Raw genomic sequence first — 20987 nt, forward strand, 5'->3', positions numbered from 1 at the left:
AAGGCTAGAGTTAAAACTCTACCCTGTCTTTCTTTACCAAATCCAGAATGGAACAAAATTGTAGAGACTGATGCCTCTGACCTAGGTTATGGTGGCAAACTTAAACAATTTAATCCTACCAGTAAAAAAGAAGAACTTTTAAGCTTTACTTCTGGCTTTTGGCATCAAGCTGCTAAAAATTATCCTACAATTAAACAAGAATGTTTAGCTATTGTTAAATGTGTCTTAAAATTCCAGGATGACCTTTTAAATCAACATTTTTTTAATAAGAGTTGATTGTTCAGCAGCAAAACAAATTTTTTAAAAAGATGTTAAAAACCTGACTCAAAAACAAATTTTTGCCGCCTGGCAAGGCCAACTTTCAGTATTTGATTTTGATATTGAATATATTAAAGGAGAAGCTAATTCTCTTCCAGACTTTCTTACCAGCGAATATTTCCAAGGTTCAAATAATGCAGACTAGAGGCCGGGGCCCGGGCAGACGGGGCTGTGGCAGGGGCTCAAACCCTTATCATACAGAATTTCCAGGCTTATATACCTCTTCCAGTAAAAAAGGGGAATCTAGCCACACAACTAAAGATGTCCTTCTTGCACCTCCAGTACCGTATGTTCAGAATTTCATTACTAAGGAAACAGTCCCCTATTTTGAAAATACAGATATCCAGTGGATGAAAGATCCATGGGAAATTAAAAGGAGGTATTTGACACAGGATAAAGCTAGCACGTCTGTCAACAGCTTACGAGAAGGACCTAACCGCAATCACTGCTAACGGTCTGACTCTACGCGACTTGGGTGACGTCCCACTAACCCTAGCACTGTACTACCCATTATTAAGCACTAACCCAAGAATAATCATTAATCATAGTTTTATTTTATTTTATCTTAATTATCACATCTATGGTCTCATGGTCTACTGTGCTGGAGAGGGAGGCCTGACGGCCGTAACCAAAAGGCAGATTTGTTCCTGGATTTGCAACTAGACTTGGTTAATCTGGCGATTAGTTTCTTCTAATTGCTGGAGACCACAAGGGTCATTAGGCCAAATAGATAAAAAGTTTGCTAAAAAATTATTTCTTCTGTCAATATGAAAAGTATAGCGATCCCGGTTGTCCCTTTACTGTTCTGTTGTATTCCAGACTCAGTTCCGTGATGTTGGTGGTGGTATACCTTGTTGTTATCCTTTAATTCCACTTGATTGAGTTTTAGGATATATTGTGCAGAGTTGTTACAGGTTGGTTAGGCTTTGGTTTCAATTCTTTGTTGCCCAGTTTTTAGGAGGTCCGCTCGAGCGGGTCTTCTTGCGCTCGAGCGGAGATTGCATGCTCCCAGTTTTTTGAGTCCCTGAAAAACTTCTGCAGGTGTGATTTTGACGCTCGAGCGGGTTTCTTTACGCTCGAACGGCGGCGCTTGAGCGGGTACTTTGGCGCTCGAGTGGGTAGTACTTTTGGGTGTAAGTTCTGGGAGGGGGAAATCTACGCTCGAGCGAACTGGTTTTCGCGCTCGAGCGGATGTACTTTATTCTTGTGTCTTGGCGCTCGAGCAGGCCTTATTGCGCTCGAGCGGACCTAGTTTTTTGTTCTTGACGTTCGAGCGTTGTGTTCTCCGCTCGAGCGGGAATGTCGTATATCAGTTGGCAGCTGGGCATTTTAAAATCACTTTTTACAATCTCTCTCTCTCTCTTACTTTCTAAAAAGACTTTTTGCAAGTTCCTCTCTCTAGAAACTCCCTTCTCTCTAGGGTTTGATCTAGTTAGAGTGTTTTCTTTTCTTTCGGCCTTTGTAAAAGTTGGGTTGATCGTCGAGGGCTACTCATTGATCCGAGAATATTGAGTTTTGGAGCACGTTGAGTTTCTTCACCTTCTTTCCTTGAGCTTCGAATTTGAGGTAGGGATTCCTACTCACTCTTATGGTCTTTGACATAGATTTTTGGTTGTTTTGATAAAGTGTTGAAGTTGGGTAATTTTGGGACTTAGGGTTTCAAAATGTTAAAAAAGGGTTTTGTTATTTTGATTTCAAGAATGTGTATTTTGAGTTTCAAAATAATGATATTGTTGTTGGTTGTTGAAATATAGACCATTGGGTCAATATTGGGAAATGGGGTAGAAAACCCTAATTGGTTGTATAAATTAATTGGTATGATTAATTTAAGAAAATGGTAGTTATATGGAATTGAGTTGGAAATAATGAAATTGACTCATTATATGGTTGAATAGTGGAGTTAGATTTATTAATCGCTCACTTTTGAAAACATTGATATTTTATCTGTTGGGGCTTTTGTTATCTGTTTAGAAATAATTGTTTGGGCTACCGGTGGAGGGTAGTTTCGATTGTTGTAGACAATGCATGATGATTAGGCAAACTAAAACTAATCAATTGGATATGTCATAGAGTATGACGGTTGATAGAATACATTAGCGTTATGTATTGATTGATTGTGTATATATACGTTGTGTGTGTGGGAGGAGATAGGGGATGTACTCCACGGTTTAGGGGAAGATATGGAATGGACCTCTAAACCGGATGTTGTTTGGGAGGAGATAGGGGATGGACTCCACTGATACAGCTCATATGCTTGTCAGATAATGTGTTGATATAGCTCATATGCTTATCTTTGGAAGTGTTGATATAGCTATTATGCATATCTGTTGAAATGTGGATACAACTTGTGTGCTTATCTGTTGAGATGTTGATACAACTAGTATGTTTATCTATTGTAAAAATGGGAAAGGTTTAATATGAGTCACTGTCTCATATAAGTGGTTGACCAGGTTCTGAGCCATTGATGTAAATTGTGAAATTGATAAGAAATGGAAATTGAAATGAAACATGAACATGGTGGTCATGAAAATGGAAATGGGTTATGAATTGATTTATGGGAATTGAACATTTATCAATTGCTAATGTCTTAGTCATTGCTCATACTGTGTTTAGCATATCTCTACTGGGCGTTGGCTCACCCTTTATGGGACATTATTTTCAGGTACAGGTAGTATGCCACCTCCAAGGACATAGCTTGGATGATGATGAGAGTTGAAGACTCCTTTTGTTTATTTTGTTTGTATTACATGCATATCAAGCCAAGGGCTTATTTTGTATAGAGTTAGTACTCTTCTTTTGAGTAACCAAGTGTTGACTTGGAAAACTGTAAGCCCATAGGGCATTTGCTTTTGTTGTTAACATGTAATACAGTGTAAGAATTACTCTGATGAATAGAAATGGTTGATTTCTTTTATATTAATGCATGCTTAAAGTAATGGGTTTTATGTATTATTTTGAGGGTGTTACAACTTGGTATCAGAGCGTACCGGGTTCGAATACTTTGGGTACGTGGGAAGTGATTAGGATCACAATGGGTTTGTCTCGCTTGATAGAGACTTAGATGTAGTGTCATATGCTATGTGCTAAATTGATAACATGCTTATGTGACTATGTGGGTATGGAATGTAGTTTCTAGGATGTTGATTGGATCCTTGGGTTTCTGGGAGTCTTGTTGGAAAAGCACTTGATCAATGCTGTTTCTAACCGGAACTCTAGTAACGCCTCGGGACTATCATTATCCGGAAATGAAATTCGTAAGTGCTTATGTGTTTATGTGCTTACGTGGAGTGAATTACAGTTGTCCATGTATTAGGACGCGAGTGTTTAGTTTTGGCACATTTATGAATGTGCTAACGTTCTTCGTTACCTTTATTAGGATGTCAGGACGAGGACGTGGTAGACGAGGCAGACGTGGTAGGCAGGAGATGCCTTTACCGGATGATATTCTGGCACAGTATGAGGGGGTTGGCCAGGCCAATGTGGCCGAGCCGGCAGGTCAAGAGGCTATGGGCGCTCTAGCCCGAGGCATAGCCGATGCTTTGAGGGAGTCTGTGGGTATTTTTCGAACTGAGAATCCAGTTCAGGCTCCAATTTAGGCCCAGGTTGTTGAGGCAGGGCCTTCCTTCTTGAAGAGGGAATTCTTCTGATCCAATCCGGACGAGTTTGTTGGGGATCCGAAGGAGCCACTTAAGGCTGACGAGTGGTTGGAACAGATGGAGAAGACGTTCGAGATGCTTGGCATCGAGGACGGGGCTTTAAAGGTGACCTTGGCATCCTTCCTACTGAAGGGAGATGCGGGTCAATGGTGGAAGTATGAGAAGGGCAGTGTTGGTGGTGCATGGGAGGCGTTTGTGAATGCTTTCCAGGAGAAGTTTTTATCTTCAGCTGCTAGGGAGAAGCTGAGAGAGCAGTTTTGCCAGCTTAGACAGCAGGGCTTGTCAGTGGCCAAGTTTGAGGCTACTTTTACTAGTCTGTCCAGGTTTGCACCTGAACTGGTGGCGTCCGAGGAACGCCGTTGTTTTGAGTTTGAGCGGAAGTTGAGGCATGCACTCAAGTTGAGGGTTGGAGGGTCCTTTGTCCGAGAGTACAGACGTTTGGTTGATGTTGCTGCTCATATGGAGATTATGTTACGGGAGGAAGACGAGGGGCAGAGAGGTTCCAAGAGGAGCCAAGATGGTCAGGGTGACGGCAAACCCTCAGCAGTCTCAGGGTGGTTTGGCTAGATCGACCTTTCCAGTACTGAGCGCGGGCTCTGGGAGAGGTAGTCAGGGAGGCTTGATTTGTTTTGCGTGTGGCCAGCTGGGTCACAAATCTTCGGTTTGCCCACAGAAGGGAGGGGGTCAGGGAGCTGCTTCTTCTTCAGCTAGACCTCAGGGCCAGAGTCAGGGCAGGGGCCAATCTTTATGTTGCTATCAGTGTGGTCAGCGTGGGCACCTGAAGAGGTTTTGCCCACAGTTGAGTGCTACTTCAGGAGCGTCTGGTTCTAGGCAGACGCAGAGTTATCAGCCAGCTCAGTCTGTGCAGGCCTCGAGGGCCAATCCGGGAGCTTCGTCATCCCAGTCAGTACAGCAGTCTTTTGCTCCTAGAGGTGAGCAGGTAGATCAGGGGCCTACAGGGCGCGTGTATGCTGTTACCACACAAGATCTAGTACCGGCTCCATCAGTTGTGAGAGGTACCTTCTTGTTTTGCAACTCGGTTGCTAATGTATTGATTGATACGGGTGCATCTCATTCTTTTGTGTCTGCTGCATTTGTATCTGTTTTGGAATTGGAGTTGGCACAGTTAGCAACTCCTATATGTGTAGTATCGCCTGTTGGTGGTGAGTTGATCTTGAAACAAGGTGTTAGAGGTTGTGATATAGAGGTCGCCGACCATAGGCTTCCTTTTCCTTTTGTTGTCATGCCCATGAAGGGTTTTGATGTTATTTTGGGTATGGACTGGCTATCGTCATACCGGGCTGTTATTGATTGCTACCGCCAGAGGGTCACAGTCTGTACCTTGAGCGGGGAGTGTTTCCATTTCTTGGGGAATCGGGTTGGTAGTGTGTTGCCACCGATGTATGATCTGCGAGGGCGGAATAAGCTTAGTGGTCTACTTGCTAGCTTTATGAGTGGTGAGTGTGATGAGACCCAGATTGTATTGCCAAGGGTGGTTTGTGAGTATTCGGATGTTTTTCTCGAGGATCTCGTTAGTTTGCCACCTCACCGAGAGATAGAGTTCCCTATTGATTTAGTGCCCGGCACAGCGCCGATTTCTATGGCACCTTATCGTTTTGCCCCAGCCGAGTTGAGTGAGTTGAAGATTCAGCTCCAGGAATTGCTAGATAAGGGTTTTGTTCGCCCTAGTGTTTCGTTGTGGGGAGCACTGGCCCTCTTTGCTAAAAAGAAAGATGGTGCCTTGAGATTGTGTATAGACTACCGGAAGTTGAATCGGGCTACGGTCAAGAATAAGTACCCTATGCCCCGTATAGATGATCTGTTTGACCAGTTGAAGGGTTCCCGTTGTTTCTCTAAGATAGACTTGAGATCGGGTTACCACCAGTTGAGGGTCAGGGAGAAGGATATTCCTAAGACGGCATTTCGTACGCGGTATGGCCATTATGAGTTTCTGGTGATGCCATTCGGGCTTACCAATGCACTGGCAGTCTTTATGGACTTGATGAACCGGATCTTCCAGGAATTCTTGGATCGATTTGTAGTCGTTTTCGTGGATGACATTCTTATCTATTCGCCTTCTGAGGAGGAGCACGAGGAACACTTGAGAGTGGTGCTCGAGTTGCTTAGAGCCCATAGGCTGTATGCCAAGTTTGGGAAGTGTGAGTTCTGGCTAGGAGAGGTCAAATTCTTAGGCCATGTGGTATCCGGGGAAGGGGTGTCTGTTGATACATCCAAGGTAGAGGCAGTGCAAGATTGGGCACAGCCTAAGAGTGTGTTTGAGATCTGCAGTTTTCTGGGATTAGCTGGGTATTACCATCGGTTTGTGAGAGATTTCTCCAGGCTAGCTTCGCCGTTGACGAGATTGATGCGAAAAGGAGTCAAATTTGTGTGGAGTGAGACTTGCGAAAAGTCATTCCAAGAGTTGAAGGTTAGATTGACCACCGCTCTAGTTTTGATTATTCCGGAGAGAAGGTTGGGTTATGCGGTTTATTGTGATGCCTCACGAGAGGGTTTGGGTTATGTGTTGATGCAAGAGGGGAAAGTGGTAGCTTATGGCTCACGTCAGTTGAAAATACACGAGAAGAATTACCCTATACACGACCTAGAGTTAGCAGCAGTGATCTTTGCCTTGAAGATTTGGAGGCACTACCTTTATGGTGAGAGGTACGAGGTGTTCTCGGACCACAAAAGTTTGAAGTATCTGTTTACACAGAGAGACTTGAATTTGAGGCAGAGGAGATGGATGAAGTTCATTGAGGACTATGATTTTGAGTTGCACTATCACCCGGGAAAGGCCAATGTTGTGGCCGATGCCCTTAGTAGGAAATCCATTAGTGATGTAGCTTGTATAGCCATCCGGGAATGGGAGATGTTGGGTGCACTTGGCGAGTTTGACTTGCTTCTGGGTGAATCAGCTGAGGCTGAGGCCTTGTTTTCTGTTGTTGCGCAGCCTACACTTGTGACCCGAGTGTTAGAGGCACAGAGAGGTGACCTTGAGATAGAATCCCTCCGAGAGAAGATCTCAAATGGGAAGGTTGAGAAGGGTTTGACGGTGTATCCCGACCTGAGTGTGAGATACCGAGACCGTTTTCTTGTGCCGGAGTCTTGCCGATAGGAAGTACTCCGAGAGTTCCATCATTCACGTCTTGCGGTGCATCCGGGAGGCAATATGATGTATCGGGATTTGGGTCGCCAGTTTTGGTGGCGGGGTATGAAGAGAGATGTGGCTGTTTTCGTATCGAAGTGCCTTACTTGCCAGCAAGTGAAGGCCGAGCATCAAAGGCCAGCGGGTTTGTTCCAACCCTTGCCTATTGCCGAGTGGAAGTGAGAGCATGTCACTATGGACTTCGTTGTAGGTCTTCCGAGGACTCAGCGAGGTAGTGATGCCATTTGGGTGGTTGTAGACCGGTTGACTAAGTCGGCATACTTCATTCCTATGCGCGTGAGAGATTCGGTAGATCATCTCGCCGACTTGTATATTCGGGACATAGTGAGATTGCACGAGGTCCCAGTGACGATTGTCTCAGATAGAGATCCTCGTTTTACTGCTAGGTTGTGGTAGAGTTTGCAGAGTGCCTTGGGTAGGTTGACCTTTAGTACGGCTTATCATCCTCAGACTGACGGGCAGTCCGAGTGTACTATTCAGATCCTTGAGGATATGCTTCGAGATTGTGTCCTTGACTTTAGTGGGACGTGGGAGAGGCACTTGCCCTTGGTGGAGTTTGCCTACAACAACAGTTTTCAATCTAGCATTGATATGGCACCGTTTGAGGCCTTGTATGGCCAACCGTGTAGGTCTCCAGTGTGTTGGGCCGAGGTGGGTGATACACCTTTGTTGGGTCCGGAGTTAGTTAGGGAGACGACGGAGAAAGTTGAGCTTATCCGTAGGAGGCTTGTTACAACCCAGAGTCGCCAAAAGAGTTATGCCGACCGTGGGAGGAGGCCTTTGGCGTTTGAGGTAGGTGATCATGTCTTCTTGAAAATATCACCTAGGCGAGGTTTGATGAGGTTCGGGAAGAGTGGGAAGTTATCCCCTCGGTTTATTGGTCCCTTTGAGATCCTTGAGAGGATTGGCGAGGTTACTTATCGTTTAGCTTTACCGCCGCAATTGTCTGGAGTGCATGACGTGTTTCATGTGAGTATGCTTCGGAAGTATGAGCCAGATCCGTCCCATGTATTAGATTGGACCGACTTGGAGGTAGATGAGGATGCCTCGTATAAGGAGAGACGGTTCGGGTCTTGGATAGGCGGGATCAAGTCCTGCGTGGCAAGACCATTCCTTTGGTGAAGGTTTTGTGGAAACATCACGGAGTGGAGGAAGCCACTTGGGAACGTGAGTTGGAAGTCCGCGAGAAATATCCAGACTTGTTTGTTGATATGTAACCATGTATTGGTAATTTTGTAATATCGTTGAACTTTAAGAACATCATATGTGTCTTAAGTTGTAAAATATTGTGAATGTTTTGGGTTAATGGAAATTTGTTATAACATTGCATATGTTCAATGTATTGTGGAAATGCAGGCATGATGTTAATGTTGCATGTGTTATGGAATTGTGGAAAATGGGTTTAAATTGCTAAATTTCAAAAGAATGCATGTTGATAATGCAGGTTGTTATGGATAATGTCTTATGCCTCTTGAAAAGAGATGGGATTGACCGGTAATGGGTCGGATTGTTTAATATTATGTTGTAACATTGTTGAAAATGGAGAAAACCTTCTTTTTTTTTAAATAAAAAATAAAATAAAATAAAAAACTTGTGTTTAATTTCGGGGACGAAATTCTTTAAGGGGGGAGGTTATACGGATCCCGGTTGTCCCTTTACTGTTCTGTTGTATTCCGGACTCGGTTCCGTGATGTTGGTGGTGGTATACCTTGTTGTCATCCTTTAACTCCACTTGATTGAGTTTTAGGATGTATTGGATAGAGTTTTTACAGGTTGGTTAGGCTTTGGTTTCAATTCTTTGTTGCCCAGTTTTTAGGAGGTTCGCTCGAGCGGGTCTTCTTGCGCTCGAGCGGAGATTGCACGCTCCCAGTTTTTGGAGTCCCTGCAAAACTTCTGCAGGTGTGATTTTGACGCTCGAGCGGGTTTCTTTACGCTCGAGCGGCGGCGCTTGAGCGGGTACTTCGGCGCTCGAGCGGGTAGTACTTTTGGGTGTAAGTTCTGGGAGGGGGAAATCTACGCTCGAGCGGACTGGATTTCGCGCTCGAGCGGATGTACTTTATTCTTGTGTCTTGGCGCTCGAGCGGACCTAGTTTTTTGTTTTTGACGCTCGAGCGTTGTGTTCTCCGCTCGAGCGGGAATGTCCTATATCAGTTGGCAGCTGGGCATTTTAAAATCACTTTTTACATTCTCTCTCTCTCTCTCTTACTTTCTAAAAAGACTTTTTGAGAGTTCCTCTCTCTAGAAACTCCCTTCTCTCTAGGGTTTGATCTAGTTAGAGTGTTTTCTTTTCCTTCGGCCTTTGTAAAAGTTGGGTTGATCGTCGAGGGCTACTCATTGATCCGAGAATATTCAGTTTTGGAGCACGTTGAGTTTCTTCACCTTCTTTCCTTGAGCTCCGAATTTGAGGTAGGGATTCCTACTCACTCTTATGGTCTTTGACATAGATTTTTGGTTGTTTTGATAAAGTGTTGAAGTTGGGTAATTTTGGGACTTAGGGTTTCAAAATGTTAAAAAAGGGTTTTGTTATTTTGATTTCATGAATGTGTATTTTGAGTTTCAAAATAATGATATTGTTGTTGGTTGTTGAAATATAGACCATTGGGTCAATATTGGGAAATGGGGTAGAAAACCCTAATTGGTTGTATAAATTAATTGGTATGATTAATTTGAGAAAATAGTGGTTATATGGAATTGAGTTGGAAATAATGAAATTGACTCATTATATGGTTGAATAGTGGAGTTAGAATTATTAATCGCTCACTTTTGAAATAATTACTTGGGCTACCGGTGGAGGGTAGTTTCGATTGTTGTAGACAATGCATTATGATTAGGCAAACTAAAACTAATCAATTGGATATGTCATAGAGTATGACGGTTGATAGAATACATTAACGTTATGTATTGATTGATTGTGTATATGACCTTTGTGTATATACGTTGTGTGTGTGGGAGGAGATAGGGGATGTACTCCACGGTTTAGGGGAAGATATAGGATGGATCTCTAAACCGGATGTTGTTTGGGAGGAGATAGGGGATGGACTCCACTGATACAGGTCATATGCTTGTCAGATAATATGTTGATATAGCTCATATGCTTATCTTTGGAAGTGTTGATATAGCTATTGTGCATATTTGTTGAAATATGGATACAGCTTGTGTGCTTATCTGTTGAGATGTTGATACAACTAGTATGTTTATCTATTGTAAAAATGGGAAAAGTTTAATATGAGTCACTGTCTCATATAAGTGGTTGGCCAGGTTCTGAGCCATTGATGTAAATTGTGAAATTGATAAGAAATGGAAATTGAAATGAAACATGAACATGGTTGTCATGAAAATGGAAATGAGTTATGAATTGATTTATGGAATTGAACATTTATTAATTGCTAATGTCTTAGTCATTGCTCATACTGTGTTTAGCATATCTCTACTGGTCCTTTGCTACTGGATTCCCTAGGTTCATAAATACCATGAGGGATTCTATTGGTTGAAAACTGTAGTCCTTGTACAACTGGATCCATAGGGTCAATGTGGTCTGGATTGCTTGGTGGTCTGGATGGCATACCTTGTATGACAGATTCTACTGGTTCAGCACTAGAGTGTCTGGATGACTCAGGAAAGTCTACCCTATATGCTTCTCTAAAAGAAGGAGTAGATCTGATACTAGCAGTTGACATACTTCTGGATAATTGCCTTTGAGGTCTTTGGAAACGAAGGTAAACATTACCTCCTTCTGTTTGTATAACATCGTCCAAATTGTGTCGAACAATTGGTCTAGGAGGAACAGCATTAGTTATTTGCCATTTTTCTGGAAAAGTAATTTTTTCCCATTCAATCATCTTAGGAACAGCAACTTGACTGCTGTAAAGATTGGTGTCAATAAGCACTGTGGAACTTGGTCACTCTGCTTTCTAATATAAGGATTTAAAGTTGATAGAACCTTTAAATAAATTCTGGATATTTCTGTACAAGGTGGTGATCCTGGAAGATACTCATAGCCATGAGATAAGATTTTCAGTTCTAAAACCTTAGATAGGTTTTGATCTAATAGGGCTACACTCAGGTTGGGATATATGTCAAAATATACTGGTCCATGAGCTAGGCTGGTTTCTATGGCTCCCATGAGCGAAGCTCTCCAATTGGTACATCTACCATCTCGTAGTGTACACTGGATACTGGTATTTTGACCTAAAAGAGTCAGAGGCTTAAAAGCAACCTGGACAAGTCCTATGTGGACATATTTGTATTTCTCGAAGAAATGGTAAAGATCCTGAAGTTGTATTAAATACATAAGTTCATTATTATTCTGGACTGAAGCTGCATGTTCAAAAGTTTTAATGATTCTTCGACTGGAGAAATCAAGCTTACCTATCTTATAGATGGTATCTGGTTTTACTTTCGGTATGGTCCACTTATCAAGTGCCTCCTTGACATCTTGATAAGCAACTAATTCTCTGGCTTCTGATGCAGAAGCTATAGTATTGGCCACTGTGTTGGCTACTGTAGATGTAACATCTTCTGTAGGAGTGGTAGACATAAAGTTGTATGATGACCATAAATATATAAATAAAATAAAATAAAACTAACTATAATCAACATTAAACGTGGCCCTGATACCAATAATGGTGCTTGACACAGGATAAAGCTAGCACGTCTGTCAAAAGTGGCGCATTATTCCTCTTTTCCTTTTCCTTTTTTGTCTTTTTCTTGACTCATCTTGTCGGCAATCAATCCTGTGAGTGAGTCCCAAAAATCTCCAAAATTTGGATCGGCATCTGTTGGCTCTTGTGATTCACTTGCCAGTACTGTAAACTCATTTTCATCCTCATAGGGATCAGTATGACCTTCATCTGGATCGTCATGGCTGATACCAGATTTCATGCTAGTATCATCACGGTTAAATGACTGGAGAAATTGTTCTTTCATGTAATCCATGCTTTTGATGACTAATTCATGTTCTGAAAGTGCGGGATATTTTTGTCGCAATTCATTTTGAATTTGGACAAATGAATTCTGGATTGTAGGTGCAGCTGGAATAAGCTTAGGAGTAGCATCCCAGCAGGCCTAAGTATGACCTTTAATTTTCTGGAGCAATTCTTGATGGGGTTTTGGATCATCCATCTTATTCCACCACTTATAAAAGAAAACTCTTTTTAAACGGGGAATTTTATTCTAAAAATCACATTGAAAATCCCACTTCCAAATCCAAGGGATTCCGAAGTGGATTACAAAATGAACTGTAGATTTGCACATAGATATGTCCTTATATCCTGGAAGGTGATTGTATGCAATTTGCCATTCTTTGAATGTATTGCGAACATCTTCTGGAAAAGCATCAATTTGAATGCCAAACGTATCCCACCAAATGAGAAACCAGTTGGTGAGATCGTTTTGTAAAAGTTCTGGAAGGACATGGATGAACCAAGAATGGTTCCGAGGGGGATTCATATAGTAAAAGGCTTGAGAAAAAGCATTAATATAATCCCAATAACTATAACGAGATTCCTTATTACGAATCTCAAGAGTCCTGGTAACATGGGGATGCATGCCCCAAGCCGGCATTGGCAAGATCTGCTGGATAGTAGCTTTGCTATAATTAATGGGGCTTGCGGTGCGATTAGGCTCAGCAAGAGTATGTTTGAAGTCGACAGAGGCAATATCAACAAGGATCTGCTCGTAAATGTATCTGTATTGATCAAAGTAAGGTAAAGAATGTTGAGTTATCAAATACCTCCTTTTAATTTCCCATGAATCTTTCATCCACTGGATATCTGTATTTTCAGTATAGAGGACTGTTTCCTCAGTAATGAAATTCTGGACATACAGTACTGGAGGAGCAAGAAGGACATCTTTAGCCGTATGGCTAGATTCCCCTTTTTTACTGGATGAGGCATATAAGCCTGGAAATTCTGTATGATAAGGGTTTGAGCCCTGCCACAGCCCCGTCTGCCCGGGCCCCGGCCTCTAGTCTGCATTATTTGAACCCTGCAAATATTCACGGGTTAGAAAGTCTGGAAGAGAATTAGCTTCTCCTTTAATATATTCAATATCAAAATCAAATACTGAAAGTTGGCCCTACCCGGCGGCAAAAATTGTTTTTGAGCCAGGTTTTTAACATCTTTTTTAAAAATTTGTTTTGCTGCTGAACAATCAACTCTTATTAGAAAATGTTGATTTAAAAGATCATCCTGGAATTTTAAGACACATTTAACAATAGCTAAACTGTTTAATTGTAGGATAATTTTTAGCAACTTGATGCCAAAAACCAGAAGTAAACCTTAAAAGTTCTTCTTTTTTACTGGTAGGATTAAATTGTTTAAGTATGCCACCATAACCTACGTCGGAGGCATCAGTCTCTACAATTTTGTTCCATTCGGGATTTGTTAAAGAAAGACAGGGTAGAGTTTTAACTCTAGCCTTAATCTTCTGAACAGCTTCTGTATGTTCTGGACCCCATGGAGGAGGATTTTTCCGAAGTCGAGAATATAGAATAGCTGCATTCGTAGCAAGATTAGGATAGTAATCATGGATATAATTTAAACTTCCTAAAAATCTCTGTAATTGAGTTTTGTCTTTAAGTTCATCTAGAAATTTAGATACAAATTCTATGCTTCTATTTATGGGAATAATGGTACCATTATGGATATTATGACCCAAAAATCTAATTGTTGTCTGAAAAAGTTGCATTTTTGATGCAGAAACAACTAAGCCATTTTTAATAATAACATGCTTAAAAATGTTAAGATGTTTCATATGTTGATCAATTGATGAGGAAAAGATTAAAACATTATCAATGTAACAAATGGAAAATTCTGTATAAGGATTAAAAATATCATTCATAATATGCTGGAATTCAGAAGGTGCGTTTTTTAATCCAAATGGCATAACATTCCATTCAAAATGCCCAAAAGGTACTGTAAAAGCAGTTTTGTATCTATCAACTTCAGCGATTTGGATTTGCCAATATCCTGATTTCATGTCAAATTTAGAAAATATGACGGCATCCTGAAGGCGATCTAAAAGATCCTTCTTATTGGGAACTGGATACCTTATCCATTGTAAGGCTTCATTGAGAGGTTTATAGTTGATAACCAATCTTGGTACACCTCTCTCGATTTCGGCATTTTTGTTTACATAAAAGGCTGTACAACTCCAAGGAGACCTATTGGGTCGAATAAGCTTTTTCTGGAGAAGAGTATTAATCTCTGATTTACATTGTTCTAAATACTCTTTTTCATTTGACTTGGTCGAGCGCGAGTACGGATTTTCCGCTCATCGTAACCTGGTTCATAAGGAAGAGAAACTATGTATTTCTTTCTACTCCAAAAGGCATTTGGAATATCACTGCAGATTTCATGTTGAAATTCTTGTTCAAGTGATTTGATTTTTTGCTGGAAAGAACACTGTTGAAGTCGTTGTTCTGTAGTTAAAAAACTAATTTCCTTTTGTAGGAAATTAATTTTTTTTTCTTTGAAATTAACTAGATCCTTAATCTGATCTAATTCTTTGGTATAAGGTTCTGTAATGAACTGAAAAATAATCGGTTGATTATTTAAGGTTGTATGTATGCCAATAGAATCAATTTTAGAGATTGGCATAAGTAAGCACAGAAAAGGTGTTCCTAGGATTATAGCCTGGGACATATTCTTAATAAGAACAAAAGAAGTCGGAAGACATAATCCTTGATTACAAATTAATACTTCTGGAAGTTTATACTGGATATATAAAGAATTACCACTTGCACTTGTAAGTGACTAGGTTGTTTTATGAAAGTATTTAGTAGGAATTAATCCTTCCTGAATACAATTCATATCCGCTCCGCTGTCAACAAGGGCAATGGCATCTTTTATAATAAAATATGGTTTTATCATAAAAGTAATTCTGATATACCATTTTTGAAAAGTAACTGTATTCATGAGCATGAGATAATCAGGCTCTTTGTTTTCTGAAATGAGAATGGATTCGGAAGTGGATTCATTATTTATGTTTCCCTTCTCCTTATTCTGGATCTTACTATTAATCTTTTTAATTTCAGAATTAATAATGATATTAGAAGTTTGCAAATGTTTAATTTCAACTTTTAAAGCATTGACTTCCATTTTTAAGTCCTGGATTGTTAAAGGCTTTTCTTCGGTAACAGTTTGAAGTCTTTGAAAAACTTCTTTCATACTGTAATGTTGAGGAGGAAGAATTTCTTCCTTCTTCTGATGCTGCAAAAAATAATTCTAAGAATTTTGGTTTCATTTCTAGATTAGAAATTTGATCGGCAAAAGTAATCATATTCTGTTCTTCTTTGGTAAGAACATTGATACTGGGTCCTCCAATATCAAGTCCATTCATTTCAACTATGGCTTTCCAATGGTTGACTTTAACAGATATCTGATTGATGTGAGTTTCACATTCACAAATTTCTAGAGAGTCATCAGACTCATTTTCAGTTTCTGAGGAATACAAAGCTGCAATTTCATCGTCTTCATTAGAAGAAGTGTTTGATTCATCAGAAAGTATTCTAAGAATGTATTGCTGGATATCATTATCTATTGATAATTCATTAAGCTTCTGTTGCAATTTTGATTTACAACGATTAGCATAATGACCTATCTGTCCACACTTATAGCATTTAATTGTAGATTTAGATTTTTTTCTAGAATGCTTTCGTTTACCTTTGGAATCTAAATTTTTGTAATAGTTCTCTACTTCGATCTTCAATACATGTTATAGTACCACTGAAATGGAGAACTATAGTGTTTACCAAAGTGTAAACAGCATCTTGCTCAGTATTTTCAGCTCTGGTGTCTGGATCAGTTTTTATACGAGTAGAATCTAAAATTTCATTATTTTGTGCTGTAGTGAGAATATTATCCCACCATCCTTTAAGTAATCCAGTAAAGCCACTGACTATAAATCGAGCTACTTGATGGTCAGTATTTTCATTTTGCTTGCATACGGTGGAGGACTTCGAAGATTTGATATTCTGTAAGTCCATCAATATTCCATTCATAAATGGTTCTACTGTGGTAAGATTTCTGACTATGGAGGAAATCTTCTTCATAAAGAAGATCCATAGGGCTAGGTCTGGAATAATATCTGCTTGGTGCAGTATAAGCAGTTCTTTCTATATTTGTTCCATAATGAACTTTATTAACAGACGAGGGTTCATTCTAGAAATTAGCCTGGATTTCAGATATTTGGTGGGGATCCAAATTCTGATAATTTTCATCTATCTCCTGAAAATGATTTCTGGATAACATATTAACTTGTGAGGATTCTCCTATATGAAGATCTTTAATCTTGTTTAATAGAGTATCCATGAATTCTGTATTATCTTTTTTAGGTTTTACATTAAAATTGATTACTGTAGGAGTAGGCTTAAAAACTATAGGTCGAATGTCTGGAGTCTTAGGTTGGAGATAGCAGGTGTCCTTAATATGAACAACTGTTTCTTCAATTCTGGTTAACTGTTTTCCCATAGTTTGACAGAAAAGATTAGTATAATTATTCTGTTTTAAAATAGGAATAATTTCCTTAACTGTCACCACATTAGTGCTTTTTGCAGGAGGTTCTACAAAAGCAGTAATAACTAAGGGTTGGCTGGTAGTAGAATCACTAGGCAGTAATTCTAAAGATTTGGCAGGAGGATGTACTGACGTAATAATATTTCCATCAGTAGTTACCCAATTTTTCTGGATATTTTCTAAGACATTTATTTGTGAATTTGATATATTGCCATTTTCCATATACCATGATGGAAAAGGTTGAAGTTTTTGGGTTTCTTCCAAGTATTTATAGTACTGGATTTTAATTTCTGTTAATTGTTCTGAAGTGTGATTTGCAAAATACCATTCTCTGAACTTTGCATATTTTTCCTGGTAGAAATCCTGATTTAGGATTTTCCTGGTTTCACTTCCGGGACTAAAATCCATTAAACTTCAAAATTCATATCGCTGGCAGTAGGACCATAGGGTCCTTTGCTACTGGATTCCCTAGGTTCATAAATACCATGAGGGATTCTATTGGTTGAAAACTATAGTCCTTGTACAACTGGATCCATAGGGTCAATGTGGTCTGGATTGTTTGGTGGTCTGGATGGCATACCTTGTATGACAGATTCTACTGGTTCAGCACTAGAGTGTCTGGATGACTCAGGAAAGTCTACCCTATATGCTTCTCTAAAAGAAGGAGTAGATCTGATACTAGCAATTGACATACTTCTGGATAATTGCCTTTGAGGTCTTTGGAAACAAAGGTAAACATTACCTCCTTCTGTTTGTATAACATCGTCCAAATTGTGTCGAACAATTGGTCTAGGAGGAACAGCATTAGTTATTTGCCATTTTTCTGGAAAAGTAATTTTTTCCCATTCAATCATCTTAGGAACAGCAACTTGACTACTGTAAAGATTGGTGTCAATAAGCACTGTGGAACTTGGTCACTCTGCTTTCTAATATAAGGATTTAAAGTTGATAGCACCTTTAAATAAATTCTAGATATTACTGTAAAAGGTGGTGATCCTGGAAGATACTCATAACCATGAGATAAGATTCTCAGTTCTAAAACCTTAGATAGGTTTTGATCTAATAGGGCTACACTCAGGTTGGGATATATGTAAAAATATATTGGTCCATGAGCTAGGCTGGTTTCTATGGCTCCCATGAGTGAAGTTCTCCAATTGGTACATCTACCATCTCGTAGTGTACACTGGATACTGGTATTTTGACCTAAAAGAGTCAAAGGCTTAAAAGCAACCTAGACAAGTCTTATGTGGACGTATTTGTATTTCTCGAAGAAAAGGTAAAGATCCTGAAGTTGTATTAAATACATAAATTCATCATTATTCTGGACTAAAGCTGCATGTTCAAAAGTTTTAATGATTCTTCGACTGGAGAAATCAAGCTTACCTATCTTATAGATGGTATCTGGTTTTACTTTCGGTATGGTCCACTTATCAAGTGCCTCCTTGACATCTTGATAAGCAACTAATTCTCTAGCTTCTGATGTAGAAGCTATAGTATTGGCCACTGTGTTGGCTACTGTAAATGTAACATCTTCTGTAAGAGTGGTAGACATAGAGTTGTATGATGACCGTAAATGTATAATTAAAATAAAATAAAACTAACTATAATCAACATTAAACTGGCTCTGATACCAATAATGGTGCTTGACACAGGATAAAGCCAGCACGTCTGTCAACGGCTTACGAGAATGACCTAACCGCAATCACTGCTAACGGTTTGACTCTACGCGATTTGGTTGACATCCCACTAACCCTAGCACCGTACTACCCATCATTAAGCACTAACCCAAGAATAATCATTAATCATAGTTTTATTTTATTTTATCTTAATTATCACATCTATGGTCACATGGTCTACTGTGCTGGAAGGGGAGGCCTGACGGCCGTAACCAAAAGGCAGATTTGTTCCTGGATTTACAACTGGACTTGGTTAATCTAGCGATTAGTTTCTTCTAATTGCTGGAGACCCTAAGGGTCATTAGGCCAAATAGATAAAAAGTTTGCTAAAAAATTATTTCTTCTTTTAATATGAAAAGCTAATATATCATTTAATAAAACAAGAGTATAAGTAGACATACATTATAAAGAAGAGTAAGAAATACTTACAATCAGTACTGCAACTATGCTTTTATTACACTTCAAACGGTTGAAAGAAAATTACACAAATCAGTACTGTAACTATGCTTTTATTATACTTCAAACGGTTGAAAGAAAATTACAGACTTACAAACTGAAAAACTTATTCGGATTCTCCCGCATGATGGCAAATATGTAATTGTGGTATTTACTTACCATTTCCCATGCATTTGGGTTCGAACACTCGGACACTTATTCGGATCCTGTTGCATGATGGCAGAGTTGTAATTATGGTGTTTGCTTACCATTTCTCATGCATTAGGGTTCGAACACTCGGACAGTTAATTGTATTCTTCTACATGACGACAAATATGTAACTATGGGGCTTATTTACCATTTCACATGCATTAGGGTTCAAACACTCGGACGCCTATTTGGATTCTCCTACATGACGGCAGATATGTAATTATGGTGTTTACTTACCATTTCTCATACATTTGGGTTCTAACACTCGAACACTTATTCAGACCCTCCTGCATGATGGCAGATATGCAATTATGGTGTTTACCTATCATTTCTCACGCATTAAGGTTCACACACTCGAGCACTTATTTAGATTCTCCTGCATGATGGCAGATATGTAATTACGGTGTTTACTTACCATTATTCATGCATTAGGGTTCGAACACTCGGATACTTATTCGGATTCTCCTGCATGATGGTAGATATGTAATTATGGTGTTTACATAGCATTTCTCATGCGTTACGGTTCGAACACTCGGACACTTATTTGGACTCTCTTGCATGATAACAGATATGTAATTACGGTGTTTACTTACCATTTCTCATGCATTAGGGTTCGAACACTCGGACACTTATACGGATTCTTCTGCATGATGATAGATATGTAATTGTGGTGTTTATTACCATTTCTCATGCATTAGGGTTCAAACACCAGGAGACTTATTCGGATCCTCCTACATGATATCAAATTTGTAATTACGCTGTTTATTTACCGTTTCTCATGCATTATGGTTCGAACACTCGGACGCTTATTCGGACCCTCTTGCATGATGGCAGATATGTAATTATGACGTTTACTTACCAGTTCTCATGCATTAGGGTTTGAGCACGCGGACAGTTATTCGGATTCTTCTGCATGATGGCAGATATGTAATTATGGTGTTGATTTACCATTTCTCATGCATTAGCGTTCAAACACTCGGACACTCATTCGGATTCTCCTACATGATGGCGTATATATAATTATGGTGTTTACTTACCATTTCTCATGCATTAGGGTTCGAACACTCGAACACTTATTCGGATTCTCTTGGATGATGGCAGATATGTAATTGTGGCGTTTACTTACTGTAGACATCCCCGAACGCCCCGGGAGGAAAATTCTCGTTTCGTCCTTTTATGGGCTTACTATAGTTCAGACTCAAATCGTCACGGTTCCAAATCTGAACCAAAGAGTCTAACTCCGGCAAATCGTTTTTGAAAACAGATTTTTCGAAAAAAGGGCCAAACATGGACTGCTTTGCTAGATACAGAGTCGCCACCTAAATATTTTATTTTGGAAAATTTAGGAAACCCTGACTCATGCCTAAGGCCACATGTCCGTTATCACCAAAGTTGCCTCGGCTCGGGAACTTGGGTATGATTGGGGAAGGTCAGCTATGAGCAACCCCTCTCGCTCGATCCGAAGATCGGTCGCTACTAACCATGATATCTAGTTTTGAAAACGTTATGTATTCTTATTCCGGTTAATTAGTCTAGAATTACTATGTGATGCGCACAACACACAAGTATAGACTAGATCGCCTAATTTGGAACAAAGCATCACATATTCGTTTTGTTTGAAAATGGTTTGAAATTTGCTACTCGCAAGTAGGCTAAAACACGGATTTCAATGAGTTGTTCCAACTCAAACAATCCAACCTTCACCCATAGGCATTCAGGCAGTTTATATCACATAAGCATATAGCCACATGGTAAGCATGCTGTCATGTTTAACATTCACACGCATGCAAGATGCTAAAGCGTAAATGCTTACCTAGTACTCCAAGCCAAAACAGAAACTAGTTAGTAATCAAATGCATGATCCTAGTTCATGTTCAAAATGGCTAATGCATCGCATACAAAATGTCACTAGAATAGGCTCAGCTAATCTATGGATGGCATGTGAAATGCGACAGATAGCATATATTCAAGTTAGATTTGAAATATTATGCAGTTAGCGTGATGCGCCGAG

At 39.8% G+C, this 20987-nt stretch overlaps 1 protein-coding gene across 1 annotated transcript; it reads right to left on the reverse strand.

Moving 5' to 3' along the window:
- Positions 1-10975: 10975 nt before the first annotated feature.
- On the reverse strand, positions 10976-11677 carry LOC145814490 (uncharacterized). Its single transcript, XM_082911320.1, has one exon. The coding sequence runs from the start codon at positions 11675-11677 to the stop codon at positions 10976-10978; it is 702 nt and encodes a 233-aa protein (XP_082767446.1).
- Positions 11678-20987: the final 9310 nt, after the last annotated feature.

Source organism: Camellia sinensis, unplaced genomic scaffold, assembly GCF_055761805.1.
Source record: "Camellia sinensis isolate YWXY unplaced genomic scaffold, ASM5576180v1 Unanchor11, whole genome shotgun sequence".
Classification (NCBI taxonomy): domain Eukaryota; kingdom Viridiplantae; phylum Streptophyta; class Magnoliopsida; order Ericales; family Theaceae; genus Camellia; species Camellia sinensis.

What these genes read in the sequence shown, in the direction of transcription:
- LOC145814490 (XM_082911320.1), bottom strand. Translation starts at nt 11,677, where the DNA reads ATGTCTACCACTCCTACAGAAGATGTTACATCTACAGTAGCCAACACA.